Raw genomic sequence first — 25,816 nt, 5'->3', positions numbered from 1 at the left:
TTACATTGATATAATTAGGAGTTTGATTAGCTTCTTTCATTTCTTCTCCAGGCTTGGGAAGTTCTCAGCTATTGTTTCTTTGAACAAGCTTTCTGCTCCATTCTCCTCCTCTTTGTCCTCTGGAATACCCATAATCCTTATGTTGCATTTCCTTATTGTGTTGGAGATTTCTGGGAGAATTTTTTCATTTCTTTTTAGTCTTAGTTCTCTCTCCTCCTCCATCTGAAATATTTCTATATTCCTGCCCTCCAGACTGCTAATTCTCTCTTCCATAATATCAGCTCTGTTAATCAGTGAGTCCAGATTTTTCTTTTTATCTCCTCCATGGTGTTTTTTGTCTCCAACATTTCTGATTGAATTTTCTTTATAGTTTCAATCTCTTTTGTGACTAATTCTGTTTATTAGTTTTGTTCCTGATTTCTCTGAAGTGTCTATGTGCATTTTCTTGTAACTCATTGAGTTTTTTTAATGATAGCTATTTTGAAGTCTCTGTCATTTAGATTATAAATTGCTGTACCTTCAGGACAGATTTCTCAGTGCTTGTCATTTTCCTTCCTGTCTGGAGTATTAGTATATTTCTTCATACTGTTTGATAGCGTAGATTTGTGCCTCTGCATAGAGATAGTATCTTATCACAGCTTCTACCTGCCACCGCTGGGTGAGGGTCAAGAGCTTTGTATCCTGAGTCTGCCGTGATCCCCACCTTGCTCTCTCACAGCTGCTGCTTTTCTAACATATGGCAGCACCCTAACTGAATGGCTGAGTTGGTGCACCACGCAGGGGGAGGGGCATTACTTTCATGTGCAGAATCCCCAGGGCGTTCTTGCTCTGCTCTTGCTATTTGTTCTCCCAGGATGCTGGCTTGATAAAAACATCCCTGCAATAGGTTAGCCATGTCTGTGTGGGGCTTTCCCATGGCCTGTGAGGGAACTTAGAGAGCAAAGGTGTTCCCATGGAGAGCCACCCCTCCCCCATCTCCACTCAGAGCTGCACACAGTCCTGTACCCTGGGTTGCTACCATTCAGGGAGGAAAAGGAGATCCCTTTACCTCCTTCCACTTCCACTGAGGGGTCCGGCACCTCCACCTTTAGACATATGTCTCTGCGTGGGTCTGTCAGACATCTTTTATGTTGTGTGAGTGTCCTCCGTTGGTTTTTGAATGTCCTTTTTGTTGTATCTTGTGGGCAGAGTCCAAGCGAAGAGCTCACTCTGCCATGATGCTGACATCATTCCTCCTGTGTATGGACTTTGTTTTGAGGACGTTTGGAAACTATGGAGAATTTTAAGAAGGGAGAGACATGATCACATTTGAGTTAAGAAAGACCTATCTGGCTGCACTATTGAAATTGGATTAGCTGAGGTCAAGATGAGAAGAAGAACCCTGTAAAGTATCTGATGCAGTAATTTAAGCTAGCGATAACTGTGGCCTGAAATTGAGATGATCGTGATGAGAGATTGTAGGGACATTTAGGAAGTTGAATTGGCAGGACCCGATGACTGATTATATAGAAAAGGTGAAGGAGAGAGAGGAGTTGAAAATGACTTTCAGGCTCTTTGACAACTGGCTAGATGTTGGTGCCATTCACTGCATGGGAAACCCAGGAGTTATGGGTGTACAGGTTTGGGAGCAAAGTTAATTCCGTTTCAGCCTGCGTTGGGTCACCTGAGGGACATCGAATCAGAGATGTCTTATAGACAGTATCTGAAGCTCAGGAGACTAAACTGGGTTACAAATGTAGATTTGGAAATTGTCAGCCAGTGAATTGACATCATGAGAGTAAATGTGAACATCGAAGGAGAATATAGAGTATGAAGTTAATGGGACCTAAATAGAATCCTAAGCATTAAGGAGGAATAAGAACCGTGTCTGCTACTGTGAACATGTCAAGTAAGATCATAAAAGGGTCCATTAACGTTGTTGGTGAACTTAATGAGCAGTTTCATTGCAGTGGTGAGGGTGGAATCCTAGTTGTCATGGATTGAGGAATGAAAAAACGAAAAATGTATAGTGGATGTATACAGTGTTTCAAGAAGAGGAAGAGAGGACAACTTTGGATGTCAGAGGAATATTTATGATGGAGGAGACTTACGCATGTTTAGATATTAAGGATCAGAGCTGGTGGAGAGGGAGAAGCTGAAGATATAAGAAAGAGGTGCTAACTCACAGGGTGAGATCCCTGAGAAGGCAGCAGGAGGAGCCAGAATTAGCCTTGACTGGGAGGAAGATCATCTTCCCCAGTATAAGAATGGAAGGGGAGAACTACAGTGAAGGCAGGCTAGAGGTCATCTATTTTTCTAAAGACTAATTAGTCATCTGGTTTTAATCTGTATTTTAAAAGTTCAGATGCCATCTTTTAACAAATAAATTTTTCCTGCTCCCAATTTTCTTCAAAGTCAAATATTCCTATCTGTGCCACTGAAACCTTTATTACAAGATTTTTCAAAGATAACAGCACTGGTCCATAGTCCCGTATCCCAAGTTCTTAATACAAAATGTATTCCAGAAATCAGAATTTTTGAGATTTCAAAAAGATAATGTGATGCAGGTACTGTATATTTTATAGCATCTCCAACAGACTTTGGGGTAGCAACTATAATCAAACATCTTAACGTTTCTGCAGTTAAAGAAAATAGTCACTCCATGTAGGATAAATAAAGACTATAAATAGTCCAGGTTAGATTTTACTGCCAAATGAATTGTAAAACCAAAAATCTTAGAGGACTTTGGGATTTGGGTGTGGTGGTAAAGGACCTGAAGACCTCTAAGAGCAAACATTTATATAGAACTTAGCACATGCAAGGCACTGTTCTAAGAGGCTGATTAATATTAACTCATTTAATCCTCAGAAGAACCCCAGAGGTAGGCACTGCTATTATTTTATTACAAGTGTCAATTATTTGATTCAACAAACATTGGTTGAGCAGCTTGGGTAGACACTAGGGATATCAAGACTAATAAAACAATCTCTATTAATTCCTTAATGTTATCAAGGGCATCTAAGTCATTAAGTTATAAATGCGTGTGATATGTATAAACAGCAACAGCGATCATGGCTCAGTTAGGGAATACCTGCTCACCCCAACCCCCAGCCATGAGCCAGATGTGGAGCTAAACTCTTCTCTTACAGCATCTCATTTCACATACCACCACCCCCTTGAATATTGGTGTTATTATAAACCCCAGGTAATTAGGAGGGCTAGGAATTCTCTTAACATCTGAGCCCTTTGCTCAGGCAGCTAAACACTCAGGTTTTTCTTAAACTTTATTAAACTTTCCTAAGCTGAAGTCTTTGCTATCAAATTGCATAAAATTTCATTTGCCAACTCTTTAAAAGTAGTAAGATGGTTCTAGTCACAAAGTGGGGATGTCTGAGAAAGGCCAAATTAGTAAAGGGAGAGTTACTTGGAGTTTTTTTTAATATCTACATAGGTTAGAAATTGAATAAATAAGGCAACTGTCAGTAAGGAAAGGTACAGCTTAATAGAGTGATGTGAATGGAAGATTCTAACTCATATTGGAATTGGACACTAAAAATCCCCATAACCCTACTGATTTAAAATAATAAAGTATATGTCCCCCTCTCCCACACACACATGTATTCTAATCCCCAGAGGTAGCTACTGTTAACACACAGGAGTGTATCCTCATAGACAATTTTCTAAGCTATATGCGCACACACAAATTTTTTAAAGGAATCATACTATTCATATTGGTGGTTCTTTTTTTCACACAATCTGTCATGGATATTATATAGCTCACTATATCATTTATTCTTCTGAATCTCATTATATGGATGCTAATAATTTAATCATTCCCCTTGTGATGGGCATTCAGGATATTTCTGATTTTTGCCATTACACAGGATACTACAGTAAACACTTTGATACATTTATCTCTATGGACTTGTGCCCTTATTGCTGTAGAATGAATTTCCTGGATGTAGAATTGCTGCATCATGGGATATGCATATTTTAAATCTAATTGATACTGAAAATTATATATAGAAATCTTCAAATTAATATTTTTGTTGTTCTTTATTCCTGGCATCACTCCTTTTTTCTTTCTTATCAATTCAAGGAAAGATTTGGCCTAGCATTTCCCAATGGTTCTCTAAAGTCAAAATGAATTTTGAAAGTATGTACTTCTCAAGTATCTGCTAAGACTAATGGTGTTTTAACTCCATTCTTGCTTTAAGAACCTGGATGTCTCCAGGGTTACTATTGGAGTGGCTTCTGGCATTTTGAACAGTACGCCATTTCTTCTCCTTGGTCCTCAGGTACTTGTGCATGAGTGGTGTGAGTCACAGTGTCAACAGAAGTGTGTAGGAGCCAGCACCTGAGGGCTGCTCTTCTGCATTGTTTAATGCTTTTCTTCTCTAAAACATGGCATTATTTTAGAAATGAACCAAATCAAAAACTAGGAAGTGATTGGGTTTTTTCCTCCTTCTGTAGTCAATAATGTTTTATTATACACCCACCTTCTACGGGGGACTAAAGTTTTGTCCATATCCCTGGTATTTCATATATTTAGAGAGCAGTGAGCTTCCTGTTCTTTGTTGATCATGGCTTTTCATATAGAGCTGTGGGGATCTTTCTTTAAGCAAGAGATTATATGTGTTCTGGAAGTTAAGTACAGCATTATTATAACCTTTCATTGTCTCCCATATACTGGCCCACCAGCTTTCAAAAATCCTATCTGATCAAGTCTCAATCCAACTTTAAAACTCGGACAACTTCATGTTACTTACAGGAAAAATCCAATCTCTGTCAAGTCTTCTCTATCCTCAGTCTACCTTCCATCTTCATTGTCCTGCACCCCTTTCCAAATACCTTTCACTCCAGCCACTTAAAATTTGTATATTTGTAACATGTATATAAGGTTTTGTTTTTCTGAATTTTTTTTGTTTACCTAAAATGCCTATTCCACCACCACCTCGCTTCCATTGCGTAATTTGTACCCCTGTTAATCCCTTCCCTGATTTCAACTCATGCTATAAATCCAACTCGTGTATCACCTTCTTTATGAAGCCTTCACAGACTGTAGTTCACCGCCCCCCCCCACCCCCCGCCAATGATAACATGAAACAATACATCGTAATGATGTGTTGTGTCCTTGTCTTCTTGATGACTATGGACTTTGAGAGTAGGTACCATGTCTTTGTGTCCTAAGCACAGAGCCTGGAATATTTAAATCTTTGTTGAATGAATCAACCCTCTTGATAAATGTCTGCCTGCTTCACAAGCCATCTTTTTCCATACAATTATTTTAACTTAGAGTCTTTTATTATAGAAAAATAGTTCTATAGCTCTTGAAGATTGAAGACCATTTGGGAGTTATCTTTGCATAATGTACTTAAATATTCAATTTTAAGGATACAAAGTTCAATGTGATAATGATTATTAACACCCTTTAATTGAATTCAAACCCCTTATCAAGGGTGTTACACATTTGAAGTTTATGCAAATTTTTAAAATAGATTTGACTATCATCTAAATGGTAAGTAAAGGAAAGGTGTTCCTAGAAAACTCTGTCCCATTCATTGCTCTTGACATAAGCAGACAATGTCCTAGTCTGTTTACCCACCTCATGGTGCTTTCTTTTTTGAATGTCTTAACTCAAGTTTCATGATCTCAGAATTCCTCCTTCTGTGTCTGACCAATTTTGTTTCATACACCTAATTTCTATTTTGTGCTGTTCTGATACCATAGTATCGTGTGTAAACACAAAACAATTCTTTATGTATTATAGTCAGATAAGCTTTGTAAAACACAAATTTGATCCTCTCACACATCTGCATAAAACCCCTCAGTGTCTCCAGTTTGCCCTCAGGGTACATTTCCAAACTGCTTGCCATGGGAAAGGTATGAGATTTATCTTTTATTTCTCTTTCACTTATTTATTTATCTTTGATTGATCCCTATTTATTTATCTTTCATTTATTTATTTATCTTTGGTGCCTGTTTATTTATCATCTCTCTGTCTGTCTGTATATCTATCCATCCTTCCATCCATCCATCTTTCATTTGTCCCTGTTTATCTTTCAGCCCCATTTCTTGCTGCTCCCCTTGCAGTTGGGCAACCCTGTGCTCTCTCTTGCCTCTGAGCTAGGTGCTCTTCGCTCTTTGTGGAATACCCGGCCCTCAGTCTTATCCTAGATTGTAGTGCAGGCATAGATCTGTATGGTTTTTAGATTAACATTCATCTCTCCCACCAAACTGTGAGCTTCGTGAAGGCAAAGATCACGTTCAGTTACTTACTGTGGTGTGCCGTGTGACAGGCCCTCCATAGATTCTCTTGCACGAATAAATGAAAGGATATAGCTTACCCCACTAGGTATCCCCAGTATCCTACACAGTGCCTGGTACATAGTGAAGCAGCCAATATTTATGGATGAATAAACATTAGTAATAATTTCTAAAATCATAACAATTGCTCCTGTTTTTTACTTGAATATGGGACTTTTTATTGTTTTGGAAGGGTTTCGTATGAACTTTTTTACTTGCACCTCTTGCACTGTAGGAAAAGTGTTTCTATAAAGTAGCACTTCTTTGTTTCTTTCTTTATTTTGAACCCTTATTTGAGCAAAAAGCAGTAGCATTTAAGTTACCATGTTGTGCTATTTGAAGTAAACAAACAAAAAAAGAAACTGCTTTCCAGGCTGCCAATTTTAAAATGGTGGCATTTGAAACGCTTATTTCTTGCTATGCAAACAGGGATATTATTATAGCAGTGTTCTTTTTTTAAATTATGAAAAGAATCTGTTACTTAGTTATTGTTATGTGTGCAAAATAATTTCACAAATCTATGCAAAAGCACGTATTTAGTGAAATAATCAGAGCTGAAAATTGCTTATGAGGGCAGACAAGGAAATACCACTGTATTTGGGGAAGAAAGGAGAGGGATGTTGAAGAATCCAGCATTCAGGTTTTAGTGTTTTAAAATATTAGAACTGAGTTTGAAATGAAGCGTGTTGCATGGTAGTTGACAAGAAATACTTGCTGAACTAAATTACATGTAAGTACTATGATGGAAGGTGTTTGTGTTACTATCTGATGAAACATTAGTCTACAGTTTAGAAATAAGAAAAATTTTGTGTACTACATGAATAAATAAACGATCATATTAACTTTTTTAAATCTCCAAGATTTTAACGGCAAGAGACCTTAAAGCTCCTACGTTTTCCAAGTAAGAGGGCTCAGTTCCAAGAGTTAAATAAGTTGCCGAGGTCATTGAGCTAGTTAATTGCAGAGCCAGGATTAAAATCTAGGTTTCCTGATTTTCAGTATAATGTTCCTTTATTTTCATTATAAGGTTTCTACAAATGAATGTGTTTGGATCTATAAAGGTGAATAAAGCCTGAATGAATACCTGAAAAGCTACTTGAGATGCTGAAAAGTTTTCTTAGGAGAAATAAAGATTTCTGTCAATACATAGGCATTGGCACGGTGTCACAGGCTGCCACACATTTTACTTTGTGAGATAAATGGGACTAGGAAAACCCCTACACCTCAGATAACTTTCCCTTTGTCCCCAGCACTACAAAAGAACCACCAGAGTTGCTAGCACATAAGATAAATGTCTTGCCTCCTGTAGTCAGTTCAGTCAGTCTTTCAGCTAGTTTTTTTCTCTGTGCAGCTGACATCACCATCCCCCTGCCTATACACACACACACACACCATCCCTAAGGGTGCTGCCTCCAATTTCCAATTCTGTTAAAAGTTTTGAGGAGAGAAGATGAAACTTCACTATTTCAGAACTTATTTAAACTATACCTAACTAATTAGAGACTATGAAAAACAAATGACTCCCCACTTTCATGGTTTTTCTTTAATATCTAAGCAAATGCAACAAGACAGGAAATTAAAGTGGGGTATAACCTTTGAAAGGTAAATGCAAACATCAATTTTTGCAGGGTTTATATGTATTCATGTCTGAGAGACCCAAAAGAAATAACCGAAAAACTGTTTAGAATAAGTTTTAGAAATGCATTAAAAAGGGCTTCTCACAGTTATAGTATGCTAATGACCTCCTCTTCCAAGGGAAGGCTAGAATGTGACGTGTTTTCCAAAATTATTTGACCTGCAGTGGAATACATTTGGGAAACTCTGTGTCTGGTGATTCTGCAGACACAGACAGGGTCTGTCTGGCCATTTAAAGACAGATGACCTAGTGGGCACATTTCCACATGGCGCATACTGCATATCAACATATGTGTTGATGCCAAAGAAGCTAAAATAAATTCTTGTCAAAATATTTATGGGCTTGATCAAAACTGTTAGAGTATGTAAAACACACACACACACACACACACACACACACACACACAAAGCTACGACATGTGTCTTAGTTTTTTTTAGATTCTTTCTCTCTTCTGATGGTATGAGTGACAACCATTATCTTATGTTCAGGCAGCTTACATGTTTAACATAATGTGTTGTTGGGTTTGATAAGTAAAACTCTGCTGTTTTGGTTTTTTTAAAAAAATTTTAAGCAACACCATGCTGTTGCCTTCAATCAGATTGTTAGTGAGATATATTTTCCCAGCAGCACTGAAGGTTACAAAAAAGTCTGTAAGTTTTCCAGTTAATAGACTAAATCAAAGCTAGATTGCACCCATCTTGTTTTGAGTAGGGCGAGCTCTACTTCATTATTAGATGTGGTACATTATCTGCTAGATTCCCCTTTAAGTGTAATGTGCTACAGTGTTTTGTGTCCTATCTCTTGTAATGTTTTAAGAAGAGATATTTTCATGTCTGACAAGAGCTTCTTGTCAAGAATGTTTCCGGGTGATCGGTTTAAAGATAACACCTCAGTAAATACCACTGCCCTCTGGCGTAGCATCTCTGTGAAGAATGCTTTGACACTCTTAGCTTCTAAGTACTCGTCACTGGGCTTAGCTTAGCACACATCCTTATTTAAATTTATTCTGCATAGCACACTCAGATTCTATAAAATTTAGAAAGTTATATTCATTAAAAAGCATCTTAAGCAAAAACCCATGTTTCTTAGAAGGCATTCTGAAGATGCAGTATTAATGGTGTTAACCCATTTAAAAGAAAGTAGAGCTGAGCCAGGACTGTTTATCATTGTTTTGAGTTGGAAAGTTCTGATGTTTAGAACCCTATAATAAAACAAAGAATATTTTTGCCGGCCGATCTTCTATGAGTAGTTTTCCATTTTATTTCTAAACCTGAATTTTTAGAGCTTTTGAAGAGAAATGACAAGTCATTTCCACCGTGCATGCGAAAGAGAGAAAGAAAAGGGAACATTTGGGAAGGAGTAGCAAACCAGTTGGGTGTTGAGAAGGGGAAGGTAAAGATTCCTTCTCCTGGGTGCACTGTTCAAGTATGGCTCCCTTCTTCTCTGTAATTGCCTTGGAAATGGTAACAGCAGTGTTGTGTGTGTGTGTGTTGACAGTTATAATAACTAAGTGAAATGGTCTTTCTCCTCCTTATCCAAGGATTTCCTGCTGCAGATATTTACTGTGTTCCGAATATTGATACGCCCAGAGATGTTTCCAAAGGACTGGACTGTTATGCGCTTGGTGGCTAACAAGTAAGACATTTAAATTGATGATAATTTCAATGCATTGTGTAGGGGAAGAGGAGAGTACAAAATGATCTTTTTAGTTTGATTTCAAGTTTGAAATCTCCAAGTCCTGGGGTTCTTTTTCTTTGCCTCTGAATTAACTTCTCTCACTCTTTTTTAAAAAAATTATGCATTTAGAAGTCACACTCCCTCCTACCTTCTTTGTCCCCTACCCCTATCCTATAGTAACCACTTTTATTAGTTTTTTGCATATCCTTCCACTGTTCCTATATGCAGAGCCTAGCAGGAAGCATAATATATACTCTTCTGCACATTGCTCTTTCCCTTCAAAATCCTGGCAATGTTCCCACATTAGTACATAGAAAGCTGCTCATTCTTTTCTGGTTTTTTTCTTTTACAGATATTTAGTATTCCATTGAATGGATGTACCATAGTTTATGTAACTAGCCCTGGTGCTGGACACCTGAGTCATTTCTGATGTTTCTTAATTCATTTTAATGCAACAAAATACATTGAGCATCTACCGTGTGCTGAGCACTGGGAATAAGATACAACCCTGAGTTGGACACGTGAAGATTGAAGTTCCCTTTCCAAAGCTAGGTGATTTGGCCAGTAGAGAGTTGAAAATAGTGCTCTGAGAAGAGTTCAGAACTAGATACAGACATTTGGGAAGCTATTGATGTAAAGTTGAATCTCTGGGAGTTGATAAGATTAGCTCATGTTAAGCATATCCAGCAAAAAAATAAAATGATCTGAGGTCAGTGCTGGAAGGAGTCGGAGCCAGAAAAGGAGACAAGGAGGCAGAAGCCATTCCCAGAGAGTAAGTGTCATAGATTTATCTGCTCTCTCACTTCTTATCTCTGTCGTCTCAGGATACAGAATGGAGATGAAGTTCTTTAGGAAACTGGCCTGATCTTTACTCCCACACTTGTAATTTACCCTGTTTCATAAGCATTCTTACTTTTAAGCCCACATTTGCTTGTTTCTCCTTCCTCCTCTTCTTCAGTCCCCAACACCCTCATGCTTAGGGTGAAGGTTGGATTCTCTAGGTATCCTCCATAGCCCGAAGATGCCATATGTCCTCCCCAGATGCCCAGGTATGATGATAGTAGAGACCTAGGAATACAGGATTTGATTTTTATTAGATATACCAAATATGGCTTATGCTGCAGTATACATTTATAGATGTGGAGGTGTTAAAATGATGTGTTAAAAACTTTGTGAAGTAACAAATAGTATAATATGGCATATTATATTTTACATAAGTACAGAAGCAGCTTTTCCATTTTGAAGACTAATTGAATTACTGAAATAGCTCTCTATAGAATTTAGCATATTTAATTTGATATCTGTGAGTAGAATCAAATATCTCTTCATCTGGATGTCCTGATGCTGCAGATTTCAGTGGGAGCTATTGGTCACATATCTGGCCCTATTACCAAACATCAAACATTCTGGGCACCTAGAGAGGGCTATGAAGTGATCCAGGGAGCCAGATGGGAAGGGGTTCAGGCTACTGACATCATCATCACACAGTGTCATCGTTAGGTCATTCTGCCTGCCCTGTGTGCAAGGGGGTATTTTGATTTGAATTAGAATTTTCAGTGGCAGAAATTCAAACTGAAAGTAAACTTGACATTTTGTTCCTTACGTACACAGGCTGTTCTTGAGCTTCTGAAAACCATGACAACCATGTGGCTTTTTGATATTAAATGCCATCTCTCTCTACCCCACCTAAAAATCTCTACTTTATTTATGAAGACTTCATGGTCACACAAGTGGTTGACAGCATAGATTCTGCTTTTGAGGAAATCCATGATGTTCAAGATTTCTATCTATAGTGTTAACCAAGTAGGAGCATGGTTTTGTTAGAGATGAACTCTTTGTAACACATTTAAACAGAAGATTACTCCCATAGCAAACCCAAGAAAAAGGCCATCAGCCTTTGCTAAATGCAATAATATCATTCCATTGCCACCCAAGTCAGTGCCAATAGGAATCTGGCACTGCTTTTCCACTGGCAATGGCTGGCAGCGGCAAGTCCAACCTAATTCATAGACAGGACTCCAGGGCCCGGTGCAGCACCTGCCAACTTGGAACAGACCACCTACTCTATTCTGTTCTACTTGCTTCTCTTTTCCTCTCTTCTTCTTGTTTAGTTGTCATAGTCATTTCGCATTCAAATTATGAAAGCATAGGAGATTTTTCTTGCTTTATAAATGCAATATAGTCCACATATAAGGTTTCACCTGTGTGTGCTTTATCTGTAAAAAATGTTAACCTCTATAATATTGGTAGGAAAATAAATTTCTGAAGGATGTTAAAGATATTTTAAATATGTTAAAGAGCATATACTGGAAAGAAAAGTTCCCACTTTGCTGAAGTGCATAGAAGCAAGTTGCAGGAGGCAGGTCTGTGCCTCGGAGATTGGCCACCTCTTCTTCCAAGATACTAACTTTCTTAGACAAATGTTTAATTAGGGCCCCTCAAAGAGGCATTTTAACCCAAAGTCCCACTTTTACTACCCACTCGTGTACTTAATACATGCTGAATTGTTAGTAACTAGCTGAGAAGTCACCATTGTCCTGCCCTTGAACTCAAGTGAATAGCTCATCCCTCAAAATATGTATTCTTCTATGTGTTGGTCCTTTCTTCCTGTGTTTTCAGGTAAGTTAAATGCCTTTAACTTTCATCTATAAACTGTGTGGTCCAGAATCCTATAGCTTCCGTACTTTATGCGAAGTCCTGCCAAAAGCTGTGACTGGACACGTGGTGATTAGGATGGTCTTTTGTTTATTTCCACCTGAATCTCTAATATTGTGTAACATAGTAAGTGTGTCCAGGCTGAATTTCCCAAGGACGAGAAACGTGACTTCTCTTGCTTGCTTGCGAAGCTATATTGTGCCCACTGTAAGTTCTTGGTAAATGTTTCTGATGAGGACAACTGCTCAATCTGAGAAAGAAGGAACATAAGGGAGATGAAAATTAAGTACCAAAAATACAGGACACTTTGAAACAAGCTTATCTCCACCCCCTTCCCATACACATTAAGGTACAAAAATAAAGTTACAGCTTTATACATATTTTCAAGGAAATAAATCTTATAACAGACTAGCTTATTGAGGAAAGTAAAAGCTCCCTGGGCCTGTGCTTGACATTTCAGGCCCTTATTCTGTATATCTTGTCTGCCTGTTGGCTTCAAATATATCCTACATTTTCTTTTGTGTTTTTTCCCACCAAACACTGAATTATTTAGTTGACTATTCCCTTTAACCAACTTAGCTTCCAAATGAGATCTATATAGCAAATAAATGATTTATAGAATCGAAGATTCCGTTCATTCATGGACCCATCCATTCAGCAAATATTTTTTAGTGCCTAATGTGTAAAGTAAATTCCATAAAGCTAAAGAGCACAGTTCTATGAAGATGTTTATGAAAGGAAATTTGTTCTGGACTGGCATAAGAGGGGTCTTTCATGAGGGAGTAAAACTTGAGCTGAAAGCTAAACCAGGAGTTAATAGATAAACAGCAAAGGAAGAATGTTCTTGTCAACAGGAATATCATATACAAAGGCCCTGTGGTCAGAGTGAATATGGCACATTTAAGGAACTGAAAGACTGTTAGTGTGGCTGAAATACGAGGAGGGAAGGAACCCATAAAGATGAGATTGGAAGAGAAAGACAGGGCCCACATATCTGTGGGTAGAGAGACAAAAGAGAAACCAGGAAGGACCAGTTAGGAGCTTAATACAGCAATCCAGGTAAGAGATGATGATGGTGTGAGCAGGTAGATAGCAATGAAGGTAGCAAGAAGATCAATTTTGGAGATAGAGATGACAAGACTTGCAGATGACTGGATGTGGATAGGAGAGAAAAAATTGAAACTGGCCTTTAAAATTTTGGCGTGAACAGAAGGACGGTGGTGCCATTCTCTTAGGTAGAAAATACTGAGAGAGGACCAGCTTTGGGGGTGGGAGAGGTGATGAATCCTAAGTTGAACAGAAGTTTGAGATGCTGTTAGGTATCCAAGTGGCGATGTACAAGGGGAAGCTAGACATGCTGGTATGGAGCTCAGGGAAGAGGTCAGGGCTAGAGATGGCATGTGAGGGTCATCAGCCTGTGGATAGTATTTGAAGCCATAGAACGGAATGAGAGCACCCAGGAAGAAAGTGTAGATTGAAAAGAGAAAAGTACTTAGGACTGGGCCCTGGAGCATGCCAACATTTTAAAGGTCAGGATGTGGAGAAGCATCCAGCAAAGGGAGGCTGAAAAGGAGCAGGCAGCCCATGATGCACAGTGAGAACCAGCAAAGTATAACATCCTGTGAAGAAAGTATTTCATGATGGAAGGAGTATCAGAGCTGCTGGGAGGTTGAGGATGATGAAGACTGACAGTTGCCCCTGAGATTTGGCAACATGGTACGGATATTGGTGACCTTGACAAGTGCTGTTTCAGTGGCATGGTGGAGATGAAAGCCTTATTAGAGTGCATTCAAGAACAGATGGGAATTGAGAAAGTGAAAACAGTAATTATAGGCAGCTCTTCAGAAGAGTTTTGCTGTAAAAGAGAGCAGAGAAATGGGGCTATAACTAGAAGGAGATGTGGGGACTAGGATTCTTTTTAAAATATGGAATATTATAGCCTGTTGGTCTACTAATAGGAATGGTCCGATAAAGACAGAAGTATTGATGATGCTAAAGAACACAGAGATAAGTGAAGGAACAATGTCCTTAGGCAGGCAAGTGGGGAGGGGTTTGAGTGTAGTATTGCTCAGTGTGCCTGTTCGAGAACTGTCTGTTACCTGTTCACAATCAGCTTGCACTAGAAATTAAATCAGCTGTGTAAGCATGCAGCTTAGTTCAAGTGACATTATTTTTTGTAGGAAGTCCTTCTCAATGAAGGAAGCTTACCACTCTTAGTGTAACACTGACCTCGTGCACACAAAGGAAGCTTGGCCTTAGCTAAGAGTTGACAGTTTATCCATGGTAACAGGAAGGAAGACAGAGTATGTGATTCTGACCATGAAAAGTTGGGTAGGAGAGTAGCTAATCTATCAAGCACTCATTGACACAGCTGTTACTGTTTTTTGTTGTTTTTCTGTTAAGGGTAATTATCCTTAAACTATTTTACTGTCCAGGGAGAGATAAGATACTGATTTTTATCAAAACCATATATTATAAGATGAATATGCCAAACTTAAATAAAGTTACAGCAAATATTTACATAGGAATTGCTTGTGCACTGCATCTCCTGGTGAGTTTCAGGAGTTGGTAGTGAGAATGAATACAAGAAGGAAAGACTTCCTTAGGGTCCGAGCCTAATAGGTCAAAACTGAGGCTGCTGCCACATGAGTGATTTTATGCCAGTAGTGCCCAGTGGAGTAGGTCAAGGGCATTTTTAAAATGCTTCTGTTTCAATCCTTGTTCATTCTTTTTACCTCACCCACACTGCATGCTTCCTTGACTGAAAACAAAATCACTCCTTATCACGTTAGTTTTCAAAAGGACACATTATAGGAGATGAGGTTTCTCTCTCAGGGAGATAGCATTGCTTAAAGATACTTCCTAAAGGCCAGAATGAGGTGGCAACTGGAAAACCTGAAGCAGTAACATTTATTTCCTATGCATCAGTTCCTCTTTTATGTGTAAATTTTATCATGCTGTGCCCGTAGATTATGGTTGTCAAGTGATCCTTGTGCCTGCATTTCTATAGCAGATATCAGTAATTTGACCATTTGCAGTAACAGATTGCAAACCTTTCTTGGCTATTGAGTTGGAGCACTGAGATTTGAAATGTCCCCATATTCAGAGACTGAGTCATGAGTAACAGAATAAAACCAAGGGAGCCGCATGGTTTTGGATAAATAGGAACAAGTAAAGAGAGATCCCTAACCACCACAGGTATCCGCTACAATGAAGGAGCAATAATGTATAAATGCCTTTAGCTGGCTTGGGGACCTGTGTGCCAGGAAACTGACTCAGTGCTGAGTTACCATAAAAAGCTCTGGGACCTGCCTCTGTGACTTGGGCTGAACATTATAAGCATAAATGGAAAGCAGTTGAGGTAGAGTCATTTCAAGATCTTTCTAGTCTTATTTTTGTAGGTTTACTCCTTATCATATGAACTGTATTAAAGAGACTCAGATGCCACATTAGATATATTTTACTAAAGAAAAAGTGAAAAGCAATTTTTACCCTTTTGCTTTTTAAATTATTGGCCTATGAGTAAAATCATTTCATTCCAATTGGCTGTGATTTCTCAGCATTTTTATATGTTTAGGAATTCTTGGAAAGTTATAAAAAGCAACCTATAATTTTTTAATGTAATAGAAATTGCACAAATATTAAATTGGACAGTTAATGAAATTGATAATGTTGCATTCGGTGGACATGTAATTAACTTTTTTTAGTTTTTATTTTGCAGTTTTAATTTTTAATCCCATCACGTTTTTTCAGGTCTCAGTATTTTCTGAAGGCCCTGAGAAGCTCCTAGACCCTTGCCCTGTGCCTCTTGTGCCTCATGATAAAGCAGCCTTGATGAGAAGATGAGGTGTTCCATCTAGAGCAAGGATTGCGTGCCCCATTAAAGAACCATAAGAACAGTCATTGGCCTAAAGTTCTGGAAGCCGGGAAAATGTGAAGCAGAGTTTGTTGGAATGTTTTTCTGACTCAGGCCTCTCTAGAGCCTTGCTCTTCAGAGAGTGAGCTGTGGATCAACAGCATGAGCATCCCCTGGAGCTTGTCCGAAATGCAGTCTCAGGCCCCACCCCAGGCCTACTGAATCATAATCTGCATTTGAACTAGATGGCAAGGTACCCATTACATTTGAGAAGCACTGCTCTTGGTAGAGAGTTCTTAGCTCTGGGTGTACAAAAGAATCACCTGGGAGTTGTAACAATCCTGAAGTCCAGGTTGCACTGCAATCTGATCGTTAGAATCCCTGGGGATGTGACCCAGACATCTGTATTTTAAAGTTCCCAGGTGCTTCCAATAAGCAGCCAAATTGAGACTCACTGGTCCATAATAAGGCCACAGAGGCTCCACATTGTTTACTAGTAAGCACAGTTGAACAAGCTCTGAATTATGTTGGTTGTGTTTGGGACCCAGCATATAAATAACAAATGAGTAATCTTTACCTCAGAATAGCTTCTCATTTGGAAGATTGAATTGGTTGGCTCCTTTCCAGGATGTTAAGCCCAATAGTCTAAATCCCAGATATGTCGTATTTCACTAACACCAGAGGTTATTGTTTCTGAGCAACAATCCAAGCTAGAGTTGTGGGCCAGAAGGTGTTTTTTAATGTAAAACTCAGGTATAGAGGGACTGTGTGTATTTCTCCATTGCATGTCAAAGTAGAATGTCTGTGCTTAGAACCACATGTTAAGGACGCAAAATTTTCTTCTTTAAACTTAAAAGCCTAGGGGTCTGGTCCTGTGGCATAGTGGTTAGGTTCATGTGCTCTGCTTCGGTGGCGTGGGGTTCATCGGTTTGGATCCTGGGCACAGACCTACACACCACTCGTCAGGTCATGCTGTGACAGCATCCCACATACAAAACAGAGGAAGATTGGCAACAGATGTTAGCTCAGGGCCAATCTTCCTCAGCAAAATGAAACAAAAAGCAGTCTAACAATCTTCTAGATGCTAGGCCAAGAACTGCTTCCTTGCCTCATAGCATTCCATTTTCTGATAATTATGCTTTAGTTTCATATAATAAGGTCTGAATAAACTACTTTGGGAACTTTAATGATTTCTTTAGTTATCGTCATTGAATTTGCCAGCGTCTGTAGAAAACTGCCACTTTATACTGTTATTTGTAGGTGATTTCTCTCTTTGATATGAAATTCACTGATGGTGTCTGCCATTTGGGGGGCTGAAGACATCACAGGACTTCTCAATTTCATAGGCGTTACTTATACCTAACTTTGATAGTAAGATTCACTGAGAGATGTAAATGACATATGTAAAATGTGCATGCATTACCACAGTGCTTGCTCAGGATAGAGCAGGTGCCCAAGAAGTAGTGGTTTTCTTCTCTTTTTCTTTCTTTACCATGAGCTTTCACATTAAACCATCCAACCCCTTAATCTAGTTAGTGTTCCCTTTCCCCACAAGAAGGCTATAATAGTGAGTTTTCCAGCAGATAACAGTAATGAACGTTTATGTCCTTCAAGGACTATAAATATGCTTCTAATTAGTAAGTATCCTTCTGATCTATATTTTACAAGGAAGATAACTAAGGTATGAAGTTGGTTGGGTGTTTTGTTTTATTTCATTTTGTTTTACCTAGAGTCATGCAACTACATCCTTCAATTCCAAATCCTATGGTGAGGACTGGCGCCTCATTACATCACAAGCACTGTCTTTCGCATGCATCCCAGAAAAGGCCAAAGAGTTTTAAGTATCAACCATTTATACATTGGTGCTTAGTTTAGAGTAGCTTGGAGAGTGGCCTGTCTTATTTCAATATAATGCTGTATCTAACATTAAATGAACCAATTGGGAATGTATTCAGTTTTGGTATGTATACTTTTATAGCTGCAAAAAGGAACAAATTTTGAACAAATTACATAAGTCTAGAATTAACCAAGAATGCTCACCAAACCCTTCTTTTTTAATCTCCCCAGCAAGAACACATGGCTATGTATGTCCCCTCTGTCAAGCTTTCCTCCTAATTTCTCCAGCTCTGAGATACTCCATTCTCTGAATTGCTGTAACACTCACTGTCAGTTTCACGCAGCTTAGTACTGTTTTATAGACAATCTCACTGTCTGTAATTGTTCCTTTAGTGACAGGCTTGTCGGCATGAGAGAGGGAATCTGCCTTCTATGGCTCTTTCATGCCCCCTAACATTTTAAACAGGGGAGAGAGAACACATCTAATAAATACTCAAAACTATATTCTATCATTTTATCCTGTCCCTTCCCTCCTTGAGTTCCATTTCTTTTTCTGTATTTTTAAAAAGTGTGGCTTTCTTCTATGTTAAGCAATTATGGAATATTATATTTGTATTAAATATTTTTGCTTTATTCAGAAATTAATAAAATCATTAGGAAACATCAAGAGATTAATGTATTTCTGACTGAGTCATATGAATTCATAGATCTTTCTGTGTATCATTTTACAAAGAACCAGACCCTAGTGATAAATTTTTTCCTTTTTTTTTTGCCTGGTATCTCTTTTTTATTTCAAATATGAATTATCTAATCTTGTTCCACATGCTTACTGAAGAAGGCTTTCTTTTGTCTTAGTTGCTCTTTATTCTTATCTAATAAATGATTTCCACTAATACGAAGGCTGCAACTTAATATGTATTTTTTTTGTCACTAGCGTAATTATTACAACAGTTCTATACCTATCAGATGCACTTCGCAAGAACTTCTTAAATGAAAACTTTGATTATAAGGTAAGTATCCATGTAGGTGACTATCCTGCTTGGGCTAAAAAGTTTCACATTGTACTTCAAGAAATGACCTAATATATTTTCTTTCTCTTAATAATAGGAAAATAAGTTTATTCCAGCTACCTCAATTAATCTTGGGCCATATTAGTTTTAACTATGAATAAAATGAAAAGAGATTTCATTATATCTGTGAACAAATTAGAGCTGTAATCATGCTTCTCATCCTGGTGGAAATCATAGTGCTTTAGAGGAGAGAGTTCTTTATGATTACTATAAATTTTAATTCTCATTTTTTTCTGTATGATCTCCATGCGTGACAAAGGGAACTTAGAACTAATGTTTTTAGACATGTTTTACAGTAGAGCTTATATGAGGAACATATTTACAAAGTGAACCCTTTACTTCCTTTACTTTTCCATCTTCCCATTTTTTAGAATGAATTAATCAAAAGAAAAACCTGGAAGATTAATAAGATTCTTTAAGGCAGAACTCTCCGTACATCTATAATATAATGTGATATGTCTGGGTGCCTAAGAATTCTTGATTTACACATTTTTTAAATGGCAAATGATAAATGATAAACAAAGGTGGGCAGTACCCATGTTGGCTTCCCTTCTTAGTGGTGTCATATGTTTTTTGGCATCTTTATTTCTTATTCTTTTTTAAATAACATTTTTCATATTAAACATTTAATAAAATTTCCTTATGCAATAAGTAAAAAATACAAAAAAGCACATATACAAAAAAAAGAGAATTTTAATGATTGCTCAATATTTCTTTATATCAGATCTTGTAATAATTAGTATATCAGAATTTGATAATCAGAACTCTACTTTTTAATACTTAAGTTGTTTCTACTATTTCATTCTTATAAATTTTATCCTTTTTATGTACTCCTCACAAAATAAAACTTGGTATATATCCCTAATTATTTCTTTGGATAAATATTTATAGGTGGAATTGTTGAGTTAAAGGTTGTACCATTTATATTTGCTGGCCTGTTTTCCTGTATCTATACCAACATGAGAAAATAAGACTTTTTTTTGACAATTTCCTAGGGGAAAAAATCTTTTTTGCTTGAATTAGCATTTCTTACTATTTATTAGTTACTAATTATTGATTAGTTTATAGTTATTAATTATTGACTATTGACTAAAATTCATATCTTTTCAGTTGTCTGTTCTTGATCTTCATTCATTGTTTTGCTCAGGGTTTTATCATATTCTCTTTATTTGTAAGAGCTCTTTATGTATAAAAGATATTAATTCTTTGTAATATTTTCCTGCTGTTTATCTTTAATTTTACATGGTGTCAGTAGAGCTGTTTCCTTCCGTTATGTCCTAAATGTTTTTGGTTAAGTTTATTGCTGGGAATTTTATTCTGATGCTATTTTTGGTGTAAGAAACCTTAGACTCAAAAAATTTGTCTGGGCAGGGAATTTTTATATACTTTCTGAATTTAAGGCAATTAGCATATACAAAGAAGTATATGTATTTTTATTTTACTTCTACATTAAAAGTTCCAAAAAATGAATTTTCATAGGAATAAAGTAAACCATCTTATACCTCACCCTCCCTGGAGATACACAGACATGTTATAGGAGAATCAAAATATCTACCATTTAACATATACAAGAGAGCTCAGGAAACCTGTGATATATCATTGAAGTAATAAATAAGTAGATGGTGTTAGTTTACTTCTTTGTTATAGAAAATTTCAAGCATATATAAAAATAGAGAGAATAGTGTAATCAATCCCATGTACTCATCTTCAGCTCTGACTATTATCAACTCATGACCAATCTTATTGCAACTATATCCCCATCCACTTACCGCTTTTCAAGAAAATCCAAGATATAGTGTCACTTCACCTGTAAATATTTTTGTAACACCATAGTATTTAAATATCTTGTTCTCATTTTAGATCTGGGATTCCTACTTTTACCTTGCAGTCATTTTTATAAACCAGTTGTGTCTGCAATTAGAGATGTTCACACCTTCCAAAAAGAAAAAGGTGTTAGAAAAGTAAGTACCAGTGCGTAATCGGGTGGGACTATAAGGCACAAGTGTTGTGCCTTTTAAAGGGTGCTTAGTTCAAGTGATTCATAAATCAGATTTCTGTAACTGGAAATCACAGTGGAGAGGCAATAACCAAGAGGACAATAAGCAATCTTTTCTGGAAATTTCCATATTTCGAACTTATTCGCACATTTTTGTCCTCAATCTTTCAGGATTCAAAATTAATATAGAAGCGAAAAATTATGAGACAAATCTATTTTACTGAAGGATTTATATGAGAATTTTAATTAGAGGCATCAAGACATGTACATTGTACAAATTTCCAGTTATAAAATGAATGAATCATAGAAATGTCATGTAGAGCATGGTGACTATAGTTGATAATACTGTATTGCACATTTGAAAGTAGCTGGGAAAGTGGATCTTGAAAGTTCTCGTCACAAGAAAAAAATTGTAACTGTGCATGGTGATGGACATTAACTGGACTTATTGTGATGATCGTTTTGCAATATAGACAAATATCAAGTCATTATATTGTACAACTGAAACTAGTATAATGTCATGTCAATTATACCTCAATAAAAAAAGATGTACATTAAATATCTTTAATTAGAAACATACTGCCTTTTGATTCAGAATGGTAGATGGTATCCTAAGAGACACAAATACTTCTTTGTTCTGGAGCTTTTGTGTCAGGTTTGATTTTTGTTCTATTTTAGGTATGGTGACATGCGGGTAACAATGGGTTGTGAAATTTTCAGCATGTGGCAAAACCTAGGTAAGTGATGAAAAGAGACGCCACTTCCATTTTATAGTTCATCACTGTACTTTTAAGTGTACAAATGAAGAAGGGCAAGTTACCAATGACAGCATTTGAAACCAAATGTCTAAATCAATAAAGATATCTATAGAAAGTAATTGACACTTTGGCATCGAATAGAGTTACAACTAATTCTTTAAATTGGCATCTGTCTGAAAAAATCACTTTACCTTTGTGTGTTTCATTATTATTGAATGACAAATTTTATAATTTAGCATTGCTCCAATAATACATGCAATTCTAGCAATGAGCTAACCTTTCAGAATTTGGAAATATAACAACTCAAAATTTTTGGAATTCTGGATTGAGGCTGTGAATCATAAAAAAATTAAGATTAAACTTCATGAAACATTGACTCAAGCATCGCTTCTCTTAAAAAACTTGACAACATTGACCTATATCATAAAGAGTATAGCCAAAGGATTTAAAAGGATCTACAGTTGCTAAGAAATAATTAGATCCAATTTTGTTAATCTGCCACATCAGATAGAGCCTACTATTTCAACAAATTGATGGCACAGACTTGGTTGCATAAAAAAGAATATTAAGAAAATAAATTATTTTAAAATCTTATTGGCATAGGGGTTTTTCCTAGAGATTCATAACTTCCTTAATTCGGTATGTTAACTATGCAAGTTTATAGTATTAATTTACTATTATTGCATTGTAATTCCTCCTTGCGATTTATTAAAGTGATGGAATTATTTGAATTGAATATGTAATGACCTGAAAGTATCTTTTCTCTTGGGTTCATTCAAGCACAACTTAGAGATGGCAGGATATGTTTTCTTTAAGCGAAAGTAGAACCATTACCGTTTTTACTTCAATTCATGTTACAGAGTGAGTTTTGACCAGGATATGTATATCTCTCAAAAATGCATTGCAATTTGAGATAGCCTTGTTATATATGATTGAGCCCAGGGTTCAATGCTTGCTAGTACTTTCAGAAAAAAAGGTGAGTTAGCATCTTGAAAGCAACTTCCAACTATCTAAGGCCAGCCAGAAGTCCATGATGTGTCTTTAAATTAGGCTCAAAAATAGCATCAGATTGTCTTATTTGAAGAGCACTCCTCTCAGTCTTCCTGTTTCCTTGATTCTTTGTGTCCTTGGTTTTCAAAAGCAGATCAAGGCCCTTGGAGTGTCCATATTGCATTTGGCATAAATTTAGCAAGGTGTTTTCCGAAGAATGCTGCATTGGAGTGCTATTGTGGTTGTTTAGGCTCTTGTCAGAGCTAAAATGATAGGACTAGGGCAGATTCGTTTGTGTTGCTAGAATTTTAGAAAACATGGCAGATTTCCTCTTCTAGATAAATCTTAGCATTGCCAAGTATGGTTATTTCCACATAAATCTTTATCCAAGCCAAGGTTAGCTATGCATGTAGGCCCATGACCCTTGGCTTGCTGAATAAAGCTGGCACCTTTAGTCCCCCTAAAGATGTCACTGTATCCTCTATAAACTTTTCTCCTCTGTTTTGTCTTTAAAACAGAAATATTTCTATCCTTCTGGGTTTTATGTTAAATTACTTCTTTATTTTCCTCAGAAATCTAGAGAATGTGAAAATTTTCTGGAGCATACTGATCCCCGTAACACATTGCTATGTCAGTAGTCTTTAGAACAGTGGCTCTCAACAGACCAGCAGCATCTGCATCACCTGGAAGCTTGTAAGAAATGCACATTCTGTGGCTCCACCCCAGACCTACTGGAACAGAATCTCTGAGACAGGGGCACAACAATCTGAGTTTTAACAAGTTCTCCAGGTGATTCTTATGCACTTGGCTAAAGATTGAAAAGCAATGCTCTAGACAATGGCCCCTTTCTTTGTTTTTCCAGCCCTAAAGACTAGCTCTAGCACAGGTCTAGGACTCTGTTAGAAAAGCTCATTTTACTCGACTAGGGATGCTCAGCATGACTAGTTCAAGTGTCTGACGAGTGTAAATTTTCACTTCATTCCTTGGTTTCTGCATTATTTCCCTAGAGTTGTGTCTTGACTTTTTTGAGACTTCCAAAACATAAGGTGAATTTTAAAAAAGAATTTTAAATTGGAAAATGTTCAGAAATGTTAAAGCATCTCTTCCAACATATATTTTTGAAAAATGATAAGAAAAATTAAGTATTCAGGGTACTATTTTAACACCTCATCTAGACCTAAATAACAAGTCAGCTTGTTACTTAGGAATATCAAAATATGTTAGTTATAATTTGGTTTACCTATAAATATGTCATATTGAGTATTTTGAATGCTAAAGGAGAATTTATTTAGATAATGATAGATTTGTAATTTTTAATGGAACAGACCGACAAATTCAATTTAGCATAGTTCATAAAACACTGGCTATGTATAAGTTATTTTGGGGGGGATACAAAAAAAATGATCCATACCTGTTAAGAGCTTAGTTTTTAAAGTTTATATTTTAAACTTTTTGTCCACTTTTTGTGGAACAGGAAAAAGCTTGATAAAGACAAATTCGCCAAGTTTTAGTAAAGCAAATAAGCTTTTATGATTTCATAAACCAAGATTTTCAGTAGTTTTTAGTAGATACAAATAACACTAACTTTTAGAAGATAGAAGAGAGGAAATGCCCACAGTCACTGAAAACACTTTTTGCCACTTGAAGCTGTTCGGTTGGTCTAATTTGAAAACACAAATTTTACTGGACAATATTTTTAAATCAGATTTTGGTAATTTATGTTTAACTCAGAAGTGTGGATAGTAGCCATCCTAAAGGATATGAAGTGGTATCTAATTGTGGTTTTGATAAAATAGTTTATATTTAAAGAGTAAGGACTGGGGCCAGCCAGTGGCATGGTGGTTACATTTGGCTCCACTTCAGCAGCCCGGAGTTCACAGGTTTGTTCCCGGGCACGGACCTACACACTACTCATCAAGCTGTTCTGTGGTGGCACCCCACATCCAAAAAATAAAATAGAGGAAGACTGGCACAGATGTTAGCTCAGGGCCAATCTCCCTCACCAAAAAAAAAAAAATAAAGACCTAGTAGTGAGAAGTGAACACCTTTTCTCAAATGTTCCTCAGTATTTTCATTTTCTGAGTAGAAGAACCAAAAATATTATGTCAAGAGTGGGGGGAAGGCATGAATCTTCCCCTAAAATTGTATACATTTGTACCTACACTTACAAGAATAGTCTGCAAAGAAAGAGGTTAGTCTTTACTACTGTGTCCCACCTTTGGCATTCATCATGCTGCAGGGTTAAGTTTTTTCTTTCTATTTTTAGTTGAACTAACATTCTTACTAAATATACAGTGGGCTCTTTCTTCCACATTTGCAAACACAGCATCTTGTAACTGCTGCAGAAAAATCAATACTTCCCTAGCAGGCTGTTCTGTGTGCATAAATATAAAACTCCAACAACCCAAGAAGCAGGTGTCCTAAATACTTCAAAACAAGACCATGTGGCTGACAATTAGAGATGGGGAAAGTATACTAAATCTGCAGTTGAAAGAGAAATCATTTAAATGAAGTTTGGTTTGCTGTTGCCATACACGCCTCAAGATTTTGCTTTGCTGATTGGAGAGGAATTAAATTTTCTATGGTGGAGAGCCTGTTCAGATTTGCACAGATTCTGTGTTTTCAGTGTGTTTTCAGCAAGTGAGGCTATCCTCATACATTCCTGCATGATGATGTAAATGTAGGTGTGGCTTCTTTACTGCCAATAGAAAATCAGGCTACAAAATGTCTTGTATGGACTTTGTTGGGGTTGTGATTGAAAGAAAGCAACTGGAAATGACATGTTTTAGGACAATCAGAAATTTCAATATAGGCTGGATTTTAGATTAATTTAAGGAATTATTGTTTGCCTTGTTAGGTGTGATAAAGGCATTGTGATTCTGTATTTATGAAATGTCCTACCTGTGAAAGATGCTTACTGGTGTGTGTACAAGTAAAACAATATGATATCTCAGACTTGCCTTAAAATACGCTAGAGAAAAAAATAGTTGGGGCAATAGGTGAAACAGGATTGGCAAAATTGTTGGTAATTATTGAAGCTAGATCATGGGTACGTGG

General features: G+C 37.0%; 1 protein-coding gene across 7 annotated transcripts in view; it reads left to right on the top strand.

Moving 5' to 3' along the window:
• The window catches only part of DOCK4 (dedicator of cytokinesis 4), a 435,939-nt gene that overhangs the window by 345,875 nt on the left and 64,248 nt on the right, over positions 1 to 25,816 (top strand). For all 7 annotated transcript variants that reach the window (XM_070617599.1, XM_070617602.1, XM_070617597.1 and 4 more), the window contains exons 27-30: positions 9,462 to 9,556; positions 18,880 to 18,955; positions 20,876 to 20,976; positions 21,690 to 21,748. In XM_070617599.1, coding sequence (XP_070473700.1) covers positions 9,462 to 9,556; positions 18,880 to 18,955; positions 20,876 to 20,976; positions 21,690 to 21,748 — 331 coding nt within the window. The remainder of the gene's footprint in view (positions 1 to 9,461; positions 9,557 to 18,879; positions 18,956 to 20,875; positions 20,977 to 21,689; positions 21,749 to 25,816) is intronic.

Source organism: Equus przewalskii, chromosome 4 (assembly GCF_037783145.1).
Source record: "Equus przewalskii isolate Varuska chromosome 4, EquPr2, whole genome shotgun sequence".
NCBI classification, from domain to species: Eukaryota; Metazoa; Chordata; class Mammalia; order Perissodactyla; family Equidae; genus Equus; species Equus przewalskii.
The sequence above is the reverse complement of the archived record's forward strand: the minus strand, read 5'-3'. Positions and strand labels throughout refer to the sequence as shown.